At 46.5% G+C, this 21,497-nt stretch overlaps 1 protein-coding gene across 1 annotated transcript; it reads left to right on the top strand.

Annotated features, from left to right (window-relative positions):
* Positions 1 to 5,502: 5,502 nt before the first annotated feature.
* On the top strand, positions 5,503 to 17,135 carry UPK1B (uroplakin 1B). The gene is made up of 8 exons (XM_058019140.1): positions 5,503 to 5,558; positions 10,646 to 10,733; positions 11,259 to 11,459; positions 12,970 to 13,044; positions 13,757 to 13,867; positions 14,151 to 14,330; positions 15,094 to 15,177; positions 15,799 to 17,135. Exons 2-8 carry the CDS (start codon positions 10,665 to 10,667, stop codon positions 15,847 to 15,849), a joined length of 771 nt encoding a protein of 256 aa, XP_057875123.1. The 5' UTR covers positions 5,503 to 5,558; positions 10,646 to 10,664; the 3' UTR covers positions 15,850 to 17,135.
* Positions 17,136 to 21,497: the final 4,362 nt, after the last annotated feature.

Below are 21,497 nucleotides of genomic sequence, written 5' to 3'. Positions count from 1 at the left end.
CAAATCCCAGGCAATCATTTGCCAAGGCATAAAGAGATTTCTATCCTCCTGTGAGCCTTCCCTGTGAGCTCCTCCTCTATGAAGACAGGCTGCCAGAGGTGAGGTTGCTCCTCTTGGAGAAAAGAGGGCTTAGGGGAAACCTCATTGAAGCCTTCCAGTACAAGGGACTTATGCAAAGGAGGGAGAAGGACTTTTTATATCAGCAGGTAGTGATAGGAGAAGAGGCAATAGCTTGAAACTGAAAGAGGGCAGGTTTAGATTACATGTTAAGAAAAAATTCTTTACTCAGAGGGTGGTGAGGCACTGGAATAAGTTGCCCAGAGAAATTGTGGATGCCTCATCCCTGGAAGTGTTCAAGGCCAGGCTGAATGGGGCAACTTAATCTAGTGAGTGGCATCCCTGCCCAGGGCAGGAGGTCAGAACTGGATGATCTTTAAGGTCCCTTCCAACCCAAACCATTCTATGATTCTGTGATTCTATGGTTGCCTGTGGCCAGGCTCCTCTTCAGAGTGGGCTGGCCTGCCCTCATCTGAAGATGAGATGTAAGAGAACACCATGTCTCTTTTGCTGGCCCCTTTATGCCCTCAAGGGTGTTGGCTGTGGAGCATCACTCTTGGGCTTGGCTCCCCTTCCCTGCCAGGAGAAACTCCTGCTGGTGGTAGGGGAGCCAGGGCACAGCTTGACCTCTGCACTCTCCCATGCTCCTCCGTGCTTGTTTTATCTTCTGCTTCTTCTGTGTACAAAAATGTGACCTGTGGGCTGCTGAAAGACCTGGGTGAGATCAGCCGCTCTAAGATGGAAATCCTTTGGTCTGGATTTTCCTCTGCAGAAATTGGCCTTGGGCATGTGTTGAGGCTCTCCTACAAATTCCCTTCGTCGTCAGCAAGGTAAGAGACATCCTTAGGGTGAGATTTAGAGCCCAAATCTCTCTCAGTGAGTACAAGAAGGCACCCTGAGGGTCTCCTTTATTAACAGTAGCAGCAGCCAATAAAGATTAATCTTTACAAGAATCCACTATTTCTCTATGCTTTTGGGTTGAGACCACTGAGGAAGGGAGCAAGAGTAGCTGGTCTAATTGTTAGCAGTGGAGTATCGAGATTTAATTTGTTATTGGCTTTACCCACTCATGCAAATATCACTATGAATACTAGCCCAAACCTCCCTGGGGAAGCAGTTCCCTGCCTGACCTCAGTTCTTTATCAGACAGAGCAGCTTTCTACAAGTTGTTTGTCCTTTCTGCTTGCTCACATTCAGGAGGAACATTCTCTTCTGAAAGGCTGAAAGTACAAATTTTCATGCAATCTCATGATTGCAGTAGCTTGGGCTTTACGCAACTACCCAAAATTGCAAGTTTTAATGATACTGAAATACAGATGTGGTTATAAGCTCATGAATAAAGCTACCCTACAAAATTGGGAAGATAAGGTGCATCCCTCTCTTAAACTCAAAAAACCCCAGTCCTTGAGAGTGTGCCCTATGAGCACTCTTCTTCGGAATGAAGAATTGGTAAATGCAAAACTCCAGGATTGCTAGCATCACAAAGGTGCTCGTATCTGTGTTCTCTGTAACACTCTTTGCCAAGGTAGCTGAAGTTTCAGACAGAAGTTACTGACTGCATTCCACATCATACTAAATATATATATACAGTTCAGCATTTCAGCCTATATGTTTGCAGGTTTAGCTGGGGTGGCCAGCCCAGTGGCCCGGTGGTTTATCCTAACCCACTATAATTAGCCCATGGCTGTTGCTCATGGTATGCCATTTGTCTCCCCACACTCAGCACTGTTTGGTAAACAATTTCAGAGACAGAGTTGCTCTCCCCTGATCTCACTAGGTGGTGTTCACTTATTTATTCTCTGCACCCCACAGTTATTCCTCTCTCTTGAGGCTGAGAGGTATAGAAGTGGCAAAAAAGGGCAAAAATGTTGCCAAAAGGGGGAGGCAGCTGTAGCAAAAGACAGGACTCCACTGGGGAGGCGGGATGCAAGGCTGGCAGGAGGCCAGGCCAGCTGCAAACCCAAGAGGCACCGTGACATCTGTCCCCCACCGCCTGCATCCTCACCCCCTGTGCAGCGGCACTGAGCTGGGAGAGGACACAGCCATTAGGAGTTCCCTTCTACTCTGAGGAGGAGCTGGCTCCTGGCCATGGCACGTGGAGGGCTTGGGTGGCAGGCACAAGCCTCAAACCCAAATCTGGCCCAGGGAAGGAAGGTCAAACTGCAGACTGGGAAGCAGCTGTTCGCAGCCCTGCCGGGAATGCAGGAGCAAAGCTGGGTGGCAGGAATTGGGTCTGGGGCTACCGGGAGCAGTGCCCTCAAGGAGGAGGCTGCTGGCCCAGCTGATGAGGTCAGGACTCTACCAGGAAAGGTGGCAGCCCCTCTGCAGCACGCTGCAACAGGGATGCTTGGCTTTACTCCCAGCAGTGCTGCCATGAACTTGCCACCGTATACTGGAGGGACAATCATTAAAAAAGTCCTCTCCCAGTGTGTGTCAAGCTGAACCTGTGCATGGGAGCACAGGCTTGGCCAACACTGAAGCCACATTGGTGGGGACAAGGGATTTCCCAAGACTGGTCCTTCAGCCATGAGCTTTGATCTCAATGTACAGCACCTCAAATGCAGTGAGGAGCCTCCTGCTCATGGATGGCAGAGGCTCTGTCATGACACTGGCATGAGGGAGTCACAGAGATGACTCCTGGGAGTCTGCTACTTTGACCACAAGCTCCTTTTTCTCTCTGTGTGCTCACTCCCTCCCTAATTCCTCCCTCTCATATTATCTCAGCCTTAAATCATTATTTCCACACTATGAAGAGAAGAAATTCAAAGGATTCAGGAAGATGGGAAAGTATTCTTAGAGGTGAAGAGTGGAACCAACACACTGGAACTAACCACAACATCTAACCAGCCCTTCTCAGCAGCTTTGGGCATCCTCTAGCATGCCTTCCATACCAATTTTGAATAAACACAGCATACTTTGTGACAGGCGTGTTCTAACTTTGCCCTGTCACCCGCTGAGCACGTAACAATAACCGAGTGATAGATCTCTTGAGAAATCCATTTTTCACCTCCATCTGAAAACAGGCCAGGCTGTGGCTTCAGCATCTGACCATCCCTGCAGATGAAACCCCAAATGGCAGCATGTCTTCACTCCCAAGTCCCACTTTGCCTTTAACTTACCCGCAGCAGAGATGTGCACATATGTGCACACACGTGGCTGGATACACAAAGCACACACGTGTATGGGTTTGTGCCTGTGCATGTACACACGTCTGGTTCTGTGTAAGGGTGTGCACACTCAGCAGTCTGGAGCTTCCCATGTGCAAGAGCACACACAAATGCATGGATCTGTCTGTATAGAAGTGTTGGTCCATCTGAAGTAGGCCAGCACAGACACAGTCCTACAGGGGAGGCTAAAACAGCTGTAGGCACCCCACTGGAGGTATCCCTGTGGGAATGGGGGCTTCCCAGCCCTGGCTTGTCAGCCCCACTGTGCTCCCTCCCCAGACAAGGTCTCTGTCTGACCCTCTGCTCTGCACAGGCATTCATGTAAACTCATAGTCTCACCTTGTTGGCACACACCAAAAGAACTTCAAAGAAACAAACAAAACCCCCATTCCAAGCCTCTCCTTTCCTATATCAGATTTCTCTCCAGAGACCATAAAAAATATTCTTACCCACATTCTATACCAGATTAACAAACTGTGACAGCCAAATGGTAGCAGCAGCTGAAGGGTGACCACCACCCTGTCCAGCCTGACCCACTCTTCCAGCCCAAACAAGGATTCACTCTAACAGCTTTTTGCAGTGCCCCGGACAGGGCTACAGAGCTGCAAGAGCTCAGCTGCACCTGGGTTCTCTTCCAGCAGCTACTTTCAGTTCTGGTGATTGGCAAGGCTATAAACTTCACTGCCAGCTTCCCCTTTCTTCTCCTCTCTTTCTTCGTCTTGTTTTCCCAAGACAGCATTTCCACAGTTGCAGCCTCTTTTCTCCTCCCAGCTGAGATGTGATGGGTGTTTTACCATGGCAGGCTTTTGTCCAATCACTGCTCCAAGATCAGCCCAACTGTGATGCTCAGGAGATGGAGGCACTGCTTTTCCCCTGCCAGCTGCTCTCAGTGTCCAAGAAAAATTATGTGAGCCTGCCTTCCTAGAGCCCAGGACACCAGCTGATGTGAAACACCTGGTCCCACCAGCATTGCCAAAATACGGGGTGGCAAATGCACCAAAATAGGCTACATGGGTTGTAGGGAGCAAACTTAGTGGGCAAGGAGGTCTGAGTCATTTAGGTCTAGACAAATCTGCATCTGTATTCTTGAGGACCCAAGGGACTATTTTCCTGTCCCTTTCTAGTAGATCAGGCTGGCTGCAATCGATGTGTCTCCTTTTGCTTATGGCTGTGATACCTCATGGAACTGGAAATGCCAAAAATACTGTCCTTTCTTCAGGGTTAAACCTCACACAGACCTCATGGGAGAGTGGGATCTCTCTTCAGTTGTCTACAAGTACCAAGAAATTCGTAAGACCCTTTAGTGAACCATGGCTCACTAATTTCACACCAAATATTTTCCAGGATTGCCACCAATAGGACATATAGATGTTATTTTTGTGCTTGTTTTTGACTTGTGATGGGCTCTAACATCATGGAACTCCCATTACCTTTCCCAAGCCTGTTATTTATTTGGCTGGTTTTTGCATCAGCAGATGAAGAACAAGTACAACCACCTGTGCTTTTGCCAGAGGCATGTTCAAGACACCAGTAATGTGAATCTTGACTTTTGGCAAACTTGTGCTGGAATGAGGGTGAGAGGGGAAGGTGAAAGATATTCCATTGCTGTTGTTGTTCCTCAGCCATAGCTGTTCTCAGTTCATCACAGGCCAATGAATAGATATATCTGTACTTCATTTTGTTCTGTCTTAATAAGATTGACTACATGAAAAATCCAAGAGTGCCCAAGGAAATGAAATATTCTCCCCACTTTTCATGTCATCCACAGCGTCCTGCAGAGTAGCCAACACTTACATTTCTGTTTCCAAAAAAAATCCCAAGCTGAATGAAACAAAAATGGATCCAACCCAAACAACTGGATCATTCCTGTGCTACATAATTAAATGAAAACATTAAAATTAATTTACTTTATTTTTCTATTCAGGGCATTCTTCTTATACCTACGTTGAAGCAGTGACCCAGCAATCTTCGTGTATTTACGTCCTTCCAACTTGCCCATCCTCTTTAAAGTTCAAGTGCCTCATATGAGTGACTCACTCATCCACCCTTTTGAGAGTATAAGAATAGAAATTCTTTAAAGCTTTGTGTTTTCAGCACAACGACATTCCGATATGATCTAAGAATCACAGAGACACCCTTCGGACCCAGGAGGACTGGGGAACAGGTTTGGCTAGAAAAAAAAGTTTTCCTCATGTGATGGGCACCCCACCAATCACACAGCACGCTCCTCAGCAAACTGGGCTCTTTAAAGGGCGGCGGAGGTGGGAGAAAAGGGCCTTTTCAGCTCTGCAGGTGGGTTGGGGTTTCTGCTGGAAGCATCACGAGAAGAGAACGGTGAGTGCCTTGCTTTGGTCATGGTCTTCCTCTTAAAGAGGCATGTGAGCCAGAAGTGTCTATTAGGAGAAAATATAGCTCTTATATTTAAGGTTTTTTTTTATTTTAATCCCTGGGCTGTGTTTGGTATGTGGGAGTCTGGTACCTGGATAAGGTTAACTGCATGAAATCATTAAGTATTTCAGTTTTCTTACCTCAGGCTGTGTCTTCTCTACAGCTATTTTAATTTGTTTAATATTTTTTCTCCTAAAGACTGGGGAGAAGGGAATGGAAAAATTAAATCTCTTGTAAATCTGAGTGTTAAAAGAAAAATAAAAAGGAAAAATTGTTGTAGAGGAAGATGAGTCTTGTAGTTCCCCCTCACTTGTGAAAATAGGAAAGTTAAAAAAACCTGCTTGTTTTGGCTGAGCTGAATTAATAAAGGAGAGAGGAAAAACCTACCTCCCAGCTCTACTTACAAGGTAATTATGCTTGATGATGATTTACCAGCCACACCACTGTTCACACAGGCTTCATTTCATACCAATCTCTTTGAAAGGAAACTTAATTAGTCTGTGACCCCTGCTTGATGCTGAGCTATGTTTTTGCTTTATTTTTCTCCTCTGGTAGCACAAAATAATTGTCTGCCTCTTCCATTTCTGAGTGTGGTTGACTCCTAGCACACAAGAAGTTTTCCGTCAGAGGTGGAGCACTGGGGAAAGTCCAGCAGGGCAGGAGGAGTGCATGAGTTTGTGTCCACTGGAGATGTTTGCTTTGAAATAAGTAAACAAATGATGAACTGACATTTGTAAAACATTCAGCTTCTTACAGTGGAGTTCAAGCGATTCATCATTAACATATTAAATTACTTCCTCCTAATAACTGTGTAATTCACAAGGTGTCCCAAGCACTTGGAAAATACCTTCTTTTTAAGCCCCTTAGGGGATAAATTTTCCATCATAACCGATTTTAGAAAACCCCAAAAGTAGGATTATTGCTGATGCATCGGGGTCCGCAGCCGGTCTGTGGCTCGGGGAGCCCTCCCGTGGCACTGGCCCTGGCCTTGGCACAGCCTCCGGCAGCGGTTCCACCTGGCTGCCCTCCCTCCATCAGCGCCCAGGGCTGGCCCGGCCCCTTGCTGCTGCCTGCAGGGACACGCTCTCCAGTGGGCTGGGACACGAGGGAGGTGCCCAGGCTCCTGCCCCGGGCTGTGCGGGCAGGGAGCCGGGTTTGCTCAGCTGCACTCGCTCGACTGGGGCAGAGCCCGTGAGTCACAAAACAAACGCATCCTTTGTCTCTGCCTCCCTGCACCAGGGCATGAGAATGCAACGCCCTGAGCAGGGACGCTGAGGGAAAGGGAGGTGGCAAGGGGTGATGTGAAGCACATACAAGCCCCATCACCATGCTGAGAAACCTCCAGGAGTGGGGTGTAAAGCCAATGATGCTCACAGAGATGTTTTGGGATGTCCCTGTGTCACAGTGCTTGACAACTAGCACAAAATGCAAGGCAATCAAAACGCCACCTGGTTCTGTGTTGGGCAATGCCAAATGAATTCCTATCCATTGGTTTTTTTGGCTAGACATGGAGTAGAGCTAGGCTAAGAAGAGGGAATTAATCTGCAAGGCCACTGAAATCCTGTCCCAGGGATATATAGAAACAAGGTGTGGAGGCTTCAAAAGATTCACCAGCACCATGTGTTTGAGAGGTGCACAACAGACACTAAATCCCATTTGAATCCAGGAATTGTTGCCAGAAGAGTGTCCTTTCAAAGCCTGCATGAGGTTATCACCCAAAACACAAGGGCAGAAGCCAGCCTCTGCAGAAAGGACCTTCTTTTTTGTCTCCCACAGCTGTGCTAAGGATCTCAGAGATACTGAGAGTAAAGGAAGTGAGGGGAGGTCAAGAACTCTTCAAGAGCATGGAAATTATAGATTGTCTGCACCTTGTGGGTGGGGTACCAGGGGGAGGCAAAGCTGCCGCTTCTGGGCTCTGACAGGCTCAGCTGGACCCCCGTGAGGGTAAGGAGTGTTTTGGGGGTGTGAGGGGAGAGGAGAGAGGAGAAGTTATGACCAGTTGTACTTATGCTTGTGACCAGGAGGAGTAAGATGTGCCTCAAGAGGGACACGGGTTTTTGGTACAATGAGAACAACAGACACCTTTCCAAAGCTGCTTAGAGCATGGAGCAAAGTCTGTGGCAGTGATAACTGAATACCTCAGACCTAGATAGGTCACACCTAAATTACAAGGTTTCTAGGATGTGCTGAGAAACACCAGGTGAAGGTTGAAATTCCAGGACCTGGCTGCCTTCTTAGAGGAAGTTTCAGATAAAGGTTACGGCTGAAGTTCCAGTTTCCTCAGGGACTTCCTTGAAGCCCAGGAAACTGCATTTGGGTCATAACACTAATTTTAACAAGCCCAAGAAGAAGGCTTCTCTACCTCCAAATGCATTGTGCCTGTGGGCAGCTGTGTCTCTGGGGGTTGGTGGAGGGCTGCCCACCACTGTCACACCCAGGGGTGCCTGTGAGCTGTCTCTGTGCACAGCCTGCCTTGGGCACGCCAGCCAGGCTGGCATCATGGCTCTGTGGTCATGCACCTGTGCCTAGTGCTGTGCAACCTGCTCTTGCTGAACACAGCTCACCTCCGAGGCATGAGGAGCAGAGGAAAGCTCCTGGTCACCCACAGCTTCTCCTCTGGGGCAGGTTGGAGCATTGGCTCTCCAGCTGCCCAGCTGTTGTCATGGCTTTGGAGCATCTGCCTGGGGGGTGCTCTCATTGCTGTTGGTGATACTGGACCACCTGCAAGGGAGAGGAGGTCAGACAAGGGGTTGACGCATGTGGCACAGGTTAATAAAGTGGAAACTAAGAAATGAACTCCTTTGGCCCATATCACTTGGAGGCAGAGGGATAATTCATAGAAATATGGCAAGACTGGGAGGTTTTAGGTCTACAGTACATCCTTCCCTTTTCCTCTTGGTCTCTCTGCTTCCCCCTGCCCTGCAATCCCATTGAACCTAGTTAAGGTATGGCAGAACCTTAGGTTGTCGGGAAGCTTGCCATTTTCCAGCTGATACCTGTGGTGGTGACTCTGTCCAGCTTTCCTCACAGCCATAGCAGCTCACTGGTGGTGGGCTCACCCCAAGAGAAGGGGCTTGCTTTCTCAGCTAATGTACCTGCAAAAATACCTGCCCAAGGGGAGATCTTGGCAGGTTCTGCCTGCCAAGGAGAAGAAGAAAGCCAGCTTGTGGAGAGACAAGAGCTTGGGCTGGATGGACAGCCCATGTACAAGGTGTCAGTGCTGTTGTTACCCTGAACAGGGTAGCACATTCAACCTTGCTTTATGCAGTGCAACTGGAGCAGACCCCGTTTTCCATGTAGCAGTCAGAGTTTACCTGCCTGTGTTCAAGCAGGAAAGAGTTCCTTACTTTTTGGATTGCTGCCTGATTTGCAATGTCCCTTAGATGGCAATAACTGAAAGGTTTTTTAGCATCTCTGGGGTTTGCAGGACACAGGCCCATGAGCCAGGCAGTGTTCTCTCCAGCTCTCGAATGAGTGGGAAACCAGGATTCCTCTTAGATTTGGCAGACTCTGCAGTGTTGTATTGCAGAACACATGGCTGAACATTGGTCAGACTCAGACCTGACCTGCAAGACAGCCCCTGGACACCATGGCTTGTCAGGAAATTTGGCAGGGATGGAGATCCAGGTTGACCTCACGAGCCTGCCATTTTCAAATATAGATCACAGTTTGATGTGTACTGGGTCTGGCCTCCAAACACCCAGCTGGGACTAAAAAGTCTTCTCAACTTAAAAATAATGGCCACATATTATTAAAAAATTCCTACACATGCTATCATACAAAAATACTTGGGCATTGCCGATGCAATGGTGAGAGCACTGGAGATGTCTGCATGCCTAACCCTCACACCACTGCAGAGAGAGCGGTACAAAGTGCTTGGTTTCCATCTGTCACTGTTGGAGATCCTGCATACCCCAAGAAGGGCAGCTGCTGAGGAGGCAGGAGTTGGCATTTTTAGAGACATCTCACAATGTTCTGTTCCTCAGAAAGCTCCCCTTCCTTGACAGCTTTGTCTGCTCATATATCCCAACGTCTTCTTTGAAGAATCAGGAAGTCAGTGGCCCCAGCAAAAGAGAGACACAAGTGCAGGTACTCAGGCAGAAGAAGGACGTTCAAGCAGCTTTTGCTCAAGCTGGGCTCACTGCGGCCTTTCTTTCCTGGTTTATATTTTCTTAACCTCTTTGGTAAATGCAGGTTGTCTCAGGGTTGGGGTTTTTTCCCCTTACCCTCTCCATGCACACATCCCTTTCAAAGAAAAACTTGGTGGGCTGTGGTGTCTGAGCTTCTTTCTCCAAGAGCTCTCACATCTCTGACTGATGCCTTTATGCTGCTCTCTCTGGAAGGGAATGAATTTGATGCAGGGCACCTGACTCTAGACTGCAGGATATAAGCATTCTCAGGAATTTTGGTGGGAATGCTACTTGGCCTGCCTCCCATGAGCCAGCTGCAACCTGAGCTGCCCCTGTCTCCTTCTCTTCCTGCCTCACACCTGACTTGGGGCACTCTGCTCCCATTCCCAGTACAGGTGGGAGATGGGGCTGCTGGTAGCAAAGCCCTGTGCTGAAGATGTGTGTGGGATACAGCCAGAGCATCGCGGTTACCAGCTCAGTCCCGTGGTGGTGCTGCTCAAAATGGCCCAGGATAGGAATGGGGGTGAAGTGAGGGTGCTGAACTTGTTCCCTCTGCATCCAGATGCAGCTGGTGTTTCAGGCCAGGTAGAAATTACACCCCATAAGCAGAGGTTGTTGTGAGTGCTGTTGTGAGGATGAAAACCCTCATCAAGAGAAAGCTGCAGACACCAGCTGTCCCCAAAGTGGTCCCAGTCTTCTGTAGCTCCAGTATCAGGGAGAGTTTGAGTTAGCAGATTAACACCTGGGGAGGTCTCCTCTGAAACTACTACAAAGCAAGGGATGGGAGGTGTACAGACAGGCTGGCAAGTTCTGTCTGTCCTTCTCCTCATGGATAATTTGTATTTCTGATTGAAGTGTATTGCACCAGTGATTTAATTGAAAACTGTATTTGTTGTTTTCTAGGTTGCATGAAGAATTAAAGATGGCGAAAAGTGATGATTGCATGCACATCTTGCAGGGTCTGTTAGTCTTTGGGAATGTGGTCATTGGGGTAAGTGAAGTGGAACAAGAATGGGTGGAGGCTTCCTTCCAGTATGACACTTCTTAAAACAGCAGTTCTCCCTCTTCACTTGTGAAATCCACACATATATGGTGTATGTAAAGCATGAGAGAAGAGGATAAGGAGAGCTGTCCTAATGATCAGTTGGGTGGGAAAGGGACAGCAGGGGCAGATCCACAATACCAAGATGGGTGCTAGGGGAAAAGCCTTAGAACTGTCAGCAGGAGCAGACCAACATTTTTCCAGCCACCTCCCTCCTATAGTAATGGAAGGTTCTGTTCATTCTTTCTTAACATCCTCAAGTCCTGGGCCTGACCTCTCAGATCAAGGCTGGGTGAGATTTGCCTGCAATTCTTCTGTGAAGTCCCAATATAAGAGATTGTAGAGCTGGGCAGAGGGAGCTGGGTACCTCCCACTTGGCAGGAAGTTGAATTAAAGGAAAGCAGCCTACACCTGTTTCTGTCTTTGCTATTTCTTTGGGGAACCTTGAGCTAATGTTTTTCTTGTGCTTACCAGATGTGTGGCATTGCCCTGACAGCAGAGTGTATCTATGTTGTGTCCAACCCCCATGGTGCCTACCCTCTGCTGAAAGCCACAGAAAGCAGTGGCATCTACGCTGCCGCCTGGATTGGCATCTTTGTCGGCCTTGCACTCTTTGCCCTGTCTATCCTTGGAATAATTGGAGTCATCAAGGCCAGCAGGACCTTGCTATTGGTGGTAAGCATAGCAAAATTTACCTTCCTACTGCTGCCAAACTGAACAAACACTGCCTTGGTGTCCTGGTCACCTTGGGGAAACAACCAATGAACAAAGACAGCTTTTATACTGATAAGGAGCCAAAGGTTCTTCTTGGTCTTGGCTGTGGTGTCCCAGAAGGTGACTCCTGTGACGACTCATGCCCAAGAAGCCCCTGAACCAGGCTGAGGGAATAAATGGAGGTAAACCCAGTGAAGGTTTGACTGGCTTGACCCTGGCCTTGCCCTGAAGCAATGCAGGAGCACTTGTGCAATCACATGTAGCTGGGATGTGGTTTAGATCCTTGTTTCTCCCCACCCCTTATTGCTTTTCAGCTGTCATGCACTATTCAGTTTAGGAGTTGATAAGTAATGACTTCTGTACAAGGCATTAGTGAGTGTCAGGATACCAAATATGGGTGCAATGAAGAACATAAGACATCAGCAGGCAGGCAGAAATTACAGGGGTGGGGACAGAGATTTGGATAAGCCAAAGACAAGGTTAAGATGTGGACAAATCTCAGTACAATGTCTTACTTAGTCATTTAGTATGGCAGTGGCAAAACTTAATTGGTGTTTTTATTAACAAAGGGTAGAGATGAAAACTCTGAAATGAGCTCTCTTGTGGATTCCTGTGGGGTTGCAGGGTGTCTGTTTTAGACAAGAGGAAATCAGAGATCTGAATTTTTGAGCCAGGGAATATGCAGAAAACAGCTGAGGAAACAGAATTCCCTTAACTCTGAATTTTGGTGCCTCAGCTGAAACCCAAGGCTCTGGTTTAGGATTTATGAGAGGATACAAGGGACAGAAACTGAGGTAAGTAGGAAAAAAATGCTTTAAATCAGAGAATCCCACATTATATAATGTGGGAGGAGGAACAGATACATATGAGAACTCCAAAGAAAAAATGGAAACTGTCAAAGGGATTATGATGGAAAGAGAAATGAAAGAGTGAAAGACACTATGAGAGGTGACCCTTGTAATCTGTTTTCATGAAGGATGTTTGCTCACAATGTAGGAGTGTTCAGGAAATCTGATGATGAAAATCAGGGCGATCTGAATGATGCCCTAAGCTGCACCTTCCCTTTCCCCAAAATACAATTCTCTCCTGCCAGGAGTGAACAGCTTCCTGCTGAAAAGCTTAGAGCTGGTAAGTGGAAGTGAAAGGAGGACACACGACACAAACACAGGTTGCCAATGAGACGCAACAAAGAAAAGGACAAAGTATTTTCTGTGGAGGCAGGGCAGTCTTAATGCCATGAGGTTCTGATGAAATCTTGTCTGTGACGTGGAGAGCAATTCCAATCATTCACCTTCAAGAAAGCAGATTGCAAATTGGAGCAAGCACTGGGAAGGGCTATGAGATCATTCAGGCTGGGTGAGAGGGAATACGATAGCCTGGCCACCTTTGCATCAAGCAGAGTTTCTGGCTTAATCTTGAAAAAAATGCTGAGCTGTTTCTCCAAGAACCCATTCTGCTGTTTCTCCCACAGTACATCATCCTGATGCTGATCACTTTTGCATTTGAAATGGCTTCTAGCATCACAGCAGCGACTAACCAAGACTCAGTGAGTACTTCTTTTCTCATGTATTCTTTTAACTTTGATGAGAAACACAAGTTCTAGGGCACACAGTCACCCTGTTCAGTGTAGTAAATATGATGGTACAGTGTAAACTCACAGGACTACTGCTGAGCAGAAGACAATCCCACAAGGAAAAACTCCAACATCATTATTCTAATCAAAGAAATAGCTTTGTTGTTTCGAACATAGTTTTGTTATTTTTAACATTTTTAAATGTTTAACACCTTGTGGTTGAGGAAATAATAGTGTGGGTTAGTTGAATCATCAATAGAGTGTTTAGTCTTTCAGCTACCCACTGATTAATCTATCATACACAGAGAAGAAAATCTTCAGCTTTGCCCCAGGCAGTGTTACTGGTGAGGGAAAGATTACATGGATTATTGGAGATACTGTGGGGAGGGAAATTATTTGTGGTGCTTTAGTTCCAACATACCAAATGCAATCCATAGCTTCTGCACAGCTCTTGTGGTATACATCTAGTAGTGCCTGCTTGAGATTTTTGACTTTGCTGCTCCTGCTCCTCAAATCCTGCTCTTTATTCTCACGTGTAAAGCCAGAGGAGAAGCAACATTCCTGTTCTCCAGCAGGACTCTGAAACAAGAAAACAACCCTCCCCAGATAACCCTGGATTTGCTTTACATGGCCACTTATTTACATAGTTTCTGCATTTTTCTCTGTTGTTGGTTTTTTTTTGTAGCTAACTCCAAATGTCTTCCTGAAGCAAATGCTGGAGAGATATCAGAAGTCAGAGCCAAACAATAACAGTGACAATGAGGTCACAAAGACATGGGATGAACTCATGCGTCAGGTAACAACACTGAAAAGTCACTAATTACTAAATGCTCTGCAAGCCTAGAATTTCAATCCTCCTTGGGGCTGCTGGATAATAAAGAGGATGGCATCTGCCTTGAGCCTTAAAGAAAGTTCTGGCACACTCCCCCTTTAGCTCATTTATCAGACGGCAGACTGTCAAAGGCAGGCACTTCAGAAATCTCCCCCATAAATCTGTGATTAATGCCTAACCAGTGTGCTGACACGTGCAGGGCTGTGCCCTGGGCCCACAGAGACCTTTCCCTTGTGTGTCCCTGCAGAACCACTGCTGTGGGGTGAACGGCCCCTCCGACTGGCAGAACTACACGTCTGCCTTCCGCAGCACGCACAGCGACGCCGACTACCCCTGGCCGCGGGCGTGCTGCGTGCTGGATGCAAAAGGGCTCCCCGTCAACCTCGATGGCTGCAAACTCGGAGTGTCTGGCTACTACAACAGCAATGTAAGATCACCTCTGCTTTTTCCACTTAGCGTACATCAGTGCCTTGCTGGAAGGGAAAGAAACCTTTCTCCTTCACTGTAAGCTACAGGTGTTCAGAAGCTTTCTGGACGAGAAGAAATGCCTGTAGAATCCTGGCCATGTTGCTGAACAGGACAGGAATTTTTTTTAGGATAATGTCTTTCCTGATGGAGAGAAAAATCTCCCAAGCCACTAGTAAGAATTGACATCTCTAACATGTAGATGGACAGCAGCTAAATCAAACTCAGCCCAAAGATGACAGTATACAATATGAGTAGGCAAATCAGCAGTTCTCCTCCTCAAGGAACAACTTTTCAGTAGACCATCATGTCCTATTCACTAGGCTGCTGAGTCATGAGCATCAGCTTCTGCACTAGCTTGCATTTCTAGAAGGCATTCAAGCTTTCAAATTTTCTTGACGCTTCTTGATTCTGGAGGTCAATTGTGTGTCAGCTGTGTTTGGTTATCTAAGTGTACTTGGCAAGTGACGGCACAGCAAGTTGTCCTTGAAGTGTGTGAGATGGGTCTACTTTGTATTTGGAGCCAGAAACAGGTGGGTTATCTGCAAGTTGTCAATAGGCAGTGTAGCTCTGGCTTGGTTATTTGAGACCCTCTGAGCTACCCAAATTGCAGTAGGAGAGGAGCAGGCCACCATGGCACCTCAGCCTCTCTCGGGGGTGGATACGTTTGTCACCTTGCAGTGCAGGCTCATGGCTGGTGTTCAGTCATCCCTGTTGTCTTTCAGGGTTGTTACAACGCTATGTCTGGGCCAGTGAATGCACATGCCTGGGGTGTTGCCTGGTTTGGCTTTGCCATCCTCTGCTGGACTGTAAGTACTTAATATTTGCCTTTATTTCCTCTTCTCTTCTCTTGCTGTTCCACACCCAGTTGGGTGGAGGTGGATGACAGCACTGACGCATTTAAAATATCCATAGATTATCGTCATTCATTCATCACAAATGTGCCTGTAGCCTGCTCCACAAGGGCTACATTTACAAGTTCCCCTCCATTCTGGCTTCCAGAGGTGGGGAATTAGATGGCCTTCCAGCCTGCCATGGCCTGCTGCTACCTGCTGCCATCTCAGCAATACAACACAGCAAACACAGCTTGCAGATGCTTCTTTGTGAAGGGTATTGGATCATCAAGATACCTAATTGAGCTAGTAGTTTGAAGATTTTGTATGAATGTATTCAGTACTCAGGCTTCAGCAGCTTCATGACAATCCCCAGTGAGCAGAGCGATAGCCAAATAGTTACAGCTGCAAGTATCTTCTTTCTTTACTGTGTAGCTTCTGTGCAGACAAAAAACTTTTAAGATCCTCTGCCTGAACAGGCTTTGATTTTCAAGAATTTCTTTTACTCTCTCCTACCAGCAGGACTAAATGGAGCTGGGGGAGTGGTGGAGAGCAGGAAATGGGGGGCAGAGAAACTTAACAGTGTTGTCATTTCAGTTCTGCGTCCTCCTTGGCACCATGTTCTACTGGAGTGGAATTGAATACTGAAGGCCTGGTGTCCTCAGTGCTGTCCTGAAGAGCCATGTGAAACTGCATTTGTTTGTCTCCCACTCCATTCTCCTCGGGCCATGGAGGATTTGAAGTTTTCCCACTACCTCTCCTGCATATACTTTTGCCCCTCCAAAAACTTGACACAAAGAAGTCATGACTGCAGGAAAGAATCTTCTTGTCCCTGCTTTGCCCCTTGTTCTGCAGCCTTAATGCCTCCTGCCTGAAGTACAATCCTTCTTTCACTGTGCAAGAAATCCTGGAGCATAAGATGAGGGGAAAAAAGTGATCTGCTTTGTTCTCTGATGACATCAGTAAAGAAAATGCCATATACACTTGGTCCAGAAAAATGTCTCTCTAAAATTAGTTTGAATGTAAATTATAACGCTCCATCAAGGAGAATGGGAGCAAAACTGTAACCTCCTGTGACCAATAAGGACAGATGCTGCAAGGGAAAAGACTGCAGATCTCTCTGTTATATTCTACTGATCAACTTCTCTTGCTGGTCTCTGTCACCCTTGCCTTAGAATAAGGCAAATTCTCTGAGCATTTAAGTGTGTCAGCAACAAAAACATGTCACAGATAGACAGTCTGTTGCTAGTCAAGCCCAAGAAAAGGCTAGCTCACTCCTCAGCACTATGCTGCCTATATGCAAGCCTACCTCCTGCCACTGACGAAACTACTGCATGTGCTCCTACCTTCTGAAGTGCCAGTCCAGGAAAAGCTCCACCTGCTAACAAGCAGCTCCTTCAAAAAAGCTGTTCTCTACTTTGCACAAGATTTCCTGCATCTACGGGCCAGAATTTGTGCAGAACACAGGGGGTTCTCTGCTGCAGTTGCCTTTGCAAATGTGGCTGTTCCATGCTCCTGGTTTATTATGCTTCTTGCTTTAGCTACCTGTGTATAAATGGTCACACTCCCTGTGTCATTCCCCTTCCATGTCCCTGGATCAGGTAGGACAAATGGCAAATAATGGCAGTGAGTAACTCTTGTGAAAAAATGCAAGAAAGGAGCTAACTGAACCAAACCCAGTCCTTGCATCAGTGCTTGCTGTTTCCACTCAGTTCAATAAAGGCTGTTTACTTTGGCCCAGACTGAGCTGGTGTCCTTCCTAGTGAATGCTTCAGTAGTTAATGTATTGTGAGAAATGTGCTCCTCTGTAGAGTGTTTTAAGGTGAAGCCTCTTCCATATATGTACTGGTTCATGTCCTGATGCTTGCCATCTGCCTTGATTCTTTGTTTTTGTATATTCACCAAAATACTAATTAAAAAGAAATGGAAGTGAATTTTTTCTCTTGTTCAAGATTGTGTCTTTGGGAAGGGAAAACAATGAACGTCTGTGTCTAGGACATGTGGGGCAGGGCAATGACAAGCTGTAACACCCTGCAACAGCAGAAACTCAGCAGCCAAATAATTCCTTGCCAGAGTGATGAGGAAGAGGAGGAGGCACATATAAGGGTGAAGAGATGAGGAAGAAAGGTTGGGTCCCTGCAACACAGAAGGAGCTTTCTGTATGACTGTGCCTTCAGAACTGACAATCCTCACGGATCAGCCACTCTCCTGGTTCAGTGGTGTGGTGACTGTCTTGGAGACCCTGGACTCCGAGAAATTCCACAAGGAAATTAGTCTTAGGCACTTTTGTTGTGAGACTTGAGTCATGGATTGACCATGCGGATCATGTATGTCAGTGATTAAGGTTTGGTTTTCTAGGGGGTGAGGGGGAAGTTTGGTGGTAGGTTAGGTTTCCTTATGTTTTAGCTTTCATATTTTTCTGATTCTGCACTGCTTTAGTGTGTAGCAGTTCTGAACTCCATATTAAGGGACAGTAAGCTCTCTTCACAGAGTAGGTAGACAAAACAATTCCTTTTCCCGCTTGGGACCGAGAACAACCGACCCAAATTTCAGGCCCAAGAGCATAAACAACAGTGGACTGAAGAGAGAAAAACAAGATGGGACTTATAACCTAAAGCTATAGTTGGACAATTAACTCCAATAGGCAAACAGATCAGAACTTATAAAAGTGAGAGACCCTGTGACCGGTCATTCATTTTTGTGACCATTTTGGTTCATCTTGGGTATAGTGCTGGCTGGGCTCTTGTACTGCCCTATGTGCATCCATTGAGGCCTTTTAATAAATACCTACTTTATTCTTTAACTCCATCTAGCCTCTGTTCTAGGTCAGCCTTCACAAGGCATCAGCAGAGTTGGGTGTTTTTATGTTTATCCTGCTGAAAGCTACAGTAAAACCTAAATGTAAAGAAAGCTAAAGAGAATCAGCATCTGCCAAAGTTAGGGAGCAATGGCAAAGACTAGGTTCTCTGCTACTGGCCAGAAACTGCAAATTCCTGCCAACTGCAACAGCAGAGAGGAGAAAAATGGAGCAGGAAGGACACAGCAGGCACAGAGACTCTGTCCTTGCTCAGCCAAATGCCTCCAATAACTCTTAGTCGTGGATAGGTGCTCGCCTGCATAAGGGCCTCTTGCTTGAGTTTTTTTCTGAAACTCAAGCAGCTCTGCAAATGGGTGAAACAACTGGCTCTGAGACCTTCCAGAGGCCAGCAAGGCCTTCTGAACAGGGATATCACTGGACATTCTGCCTGGAGAAAACTGTAGGACCACAGAAGCTGGTAAGATCAAATATTATTTTCCTCCTCTGGTCTTTTGCTCCATCTAAGTGTGGTATGATTACAGCATTGCATTTAGTATAGAGGAAAGTGCTGCAGGATTTTGAAGGAGAAGAGAAACTGGCAATACTTTAAATAGACTGTTGCAGTATTAACTGCTCCAACCAGTTGCAAATGATACCATTGACCTATTACATAAATGGCAGCTCAAGTCAAATCAGTTTGGGTTCTTCAAATTTGCTTTCTGCTTCTTAAGCTTTCCCTCCCATTGCACTTGATGCACTTGATTTGTGTACTAAAATAATAAAAGCTGTGACCAAGTAAACCAGGCAATGGTGGATGAGTGCAGAAGTTCCAAGAATGCCACAGTGCATCCAGAAAACCCCAGGTTTATCTGCCTGAACTAAGGGAGAAGGAGAGGATTGGACTGATGACAGAATTATGTTGATCAGGGTCATGAAAAATCCTGCTGAAAAATCAGAAAAATCTGTGCTTCTGAAGGTTTATTCCAGCCTCTGAAATTACCTGAGGTGCCACGGAAAGGGTGAGGAAGGGATGGAGTCTGTGACAGGAATGGTGGTGATCAGGCTTAGGTGTCAGCTGAGACTTGTAAAAAAACCCTGGTCATTCTCAGCTGTTTGGATTACTTCCTGAAGGCATGGATGTATGTGGGCTTCAGAGCAGGCAGTATGCATGTGTGCATGAGAACTGCTGCACTAAGACATCCTGCCAACACAGGATGAAGGGAAAAAATTCTGCAGGTGAAAGTCATTTGGTTTGTTTGCAGATTTGCTCTGTGTATTCATTCTCTACAGGTGTGAATATTCACAGTTCTCTCATGGCAATAAAAGCACACTTCAATTCTCTCATGGAGCTACCAAATGTATTTTTAGATTATTAACTTACTGCAATACTCCCAGCTCTGAGAAATCAAGAGTCTTGTTGAGAAGCACACTCTGTTCATAGCTGATGGAGTGCTGTGTCCTCCAATCCAAAAAGAATCCCACGTGCTGCCCTCCCACCCACAGAGAAATGTAACCTGGTGTTTTTCACACTGCTGAATGTTTGTTGCTGGCAGTACTGAAGGTGTCTGTTCCTTCAGGCAATGGGGCATTGTGGGGCTGCCTTTGTGTATTTTGTGCCTCAACCCCCATTTTTCCAAGTTTTCCTCCCCCTTCCTCCTTTCCCCTCACTTCTTCTGTAGGAGACCTCTTTGCACAGACCCTTTCAGGCCCTGTTTTTCTTTACTTTGCTGGTTCATGTACGACATTAAATGGCCATTATGTGCCATACTTACATCTGGCTACCCACCTCACTGGGAAAGCTAGGAACCAGGCTGACAGTGTTGTTCTGTACCTTCTGACCTGGGTGATTTATTCCCTTTCCCACTCACTGCCCTGGCACCTTAGTTTTTCACATTCCTTACAACAGGGACTCAAGCCAAGCAAATGTTTATTGGGACCAATGACCTAAAACTCGCTCCTAAATGAATCCTGCTCCTCCTCCCAACCCTTGGCAGCCCTGCCCTCCTTGGCAACTGGGAAATCCCCTGCCACGTGTGGTATGCTGGGAACCTCCTGCAAGAGCTCTCCTGCCATCTCAGGCATCTTTCGGAGATCCTGCTTTGGGAGGAGCGGATTGTGACTGCTGAGGGCTGATCCTCAACAGGGAAAAAGGTGAGGGTGTTTCTGCCTTGCTTCTGAGGTGAAATTACATCACAGGCAAGGTCAGGTGCAGTTCTTGCACGATCACCAGTTGAGATAAACCCTGCAAGAGAGACAAGGGATGAGCAGTGAGCTGCTCTGGCTACACAGGGCGGCTGCTCACTGTGAGCCAATGCAGGACTTCCCTGTTTTTCCCAAAGCAATGCTCACCTTTAGCAGGGTGCTGTGGCTGCCACAGAGGCTGGAGACTGTGAATCCAAGTCACCCTGTAAATAACCAGCCTAGTCCTTTTATACTGTCTGACCCTTGATATTTAAATTATCTCACAGTGCAAAAAAAAAAAAAAAAAAGTAAAGCAGTTTGTGAGCACTATTTTTTCTGATTTCTTCTTTCTGATCTCTGTGAAGGAAGAGGAAAATAAAATGTTACCTGATATCCTTCAGACTGGTTCAACTTAATCTCACGGCTGTTGGGTGTTGGGCTTTTTTTTTCCTTTTTGGATTTTACTTATCTAGAAATTTCCTCTGTTGAATAATCATCACGTGTGTTATTCTCCTTTCTCCAGTTCTGGTTGTTCCCATGTTTGTGTGCCTTGTGGTTCTTTCTTAAGCAGCTACAAAGTTTTTTTTTTTTAAGTCATTTCCTCTCACTGAATTCAAATAATTCCTGGTCTTTTCAGATAAGGAATTTAAATGACAGAGAAATGTACCCTCTGCAGCAGATGTGCTATGGAAGAAAACAGGTCCCATTTTAAGATGGATCTGGACCCAAATTGCAAACATAATTTCTAGGAGTTGTCTAGGTTTGCAAAATGTAGCTCATCTCACACTGCAGTTTGCTAAAAAGACATACAAAAATATGTTTCATTATGGAATAAGGCAAACATTCAAGTTTTAACACTCACACTGTGTCTGATGCCCTCAGAGAGGGCATCAGGACTTGGGCAGATCTGAGCTTTGCAGATCCCATTCATTTCTAATCCTTAACACTGAAACTGTTCATCCTTTACCCTTGTGGTGAGGCACGTTCTTTGAATAATTTACCCTGTCCAGATGCAAAATGAACTCAGAAATCTGACTTCATTTCTCTATTCTTGGCTGTTACAATTCTGTTCTTTTTGTTGGTGGTGGTGTCTTGTGCCAGTCTCCCTTCCCTTCCCTGCACTGCCTGCCTCCCCTTTGCTGCCAGCTGACCTTTACCCTCATCCAGTGGGATTCCAGTGGGATTCCAGTGGGATGTCCTGCTGCCCAGAGCTGCTGGACTCCTGGGTTGCACTGGGGATGTACGAGACACCAGTGTCAAATGCTCCTTGGTGCTGGCTAAGGTTGACTCCTGGTTAACAGCCAGGTTGGGAACTTGC

This window comes from Melospiza georgiana, chromosome 2, assembly GCF_028018845.1.
Source record: "Melospiza georgiana isolate bMelGeo1 chromosome 2, bMelGeo1.pri, whole genome shotgun sequence".
NCBI classification, from domain to species: Eukaryota; Metazoa; Chordata; class Aves; order Passeriformes; family Passerellidae; genus Melospiza; species Melospiza georgiana.
Note: the sequence above shows the minus strand (reverse complement) of the source record. Positions and strands in the feature narration are given on the sequence as shown.

Coding starts and splice junctions, on each gene's coding strand:
- UPK1B (XM_058019140.1), top strand. CDS start 10,665: ATGGCGAAAAGTGATGATTGCATGCACATCTTGCAGGGTCTGTTAGTC. Junction 13,868..14,150: donor GGGATGAACTCATGCGTCAG/GTAACAACACTG, acceptor GTGTCCCTGCAG/AACCACTGCTGTGGGGTGAA. Junction 15,178..15,798: donor TTGCCATCCTCTGCTGGACT/GTAAGTACTTAA, acceptor TTGTCATTTCAG/TTCTGCGTCCTCCTTGGCAC.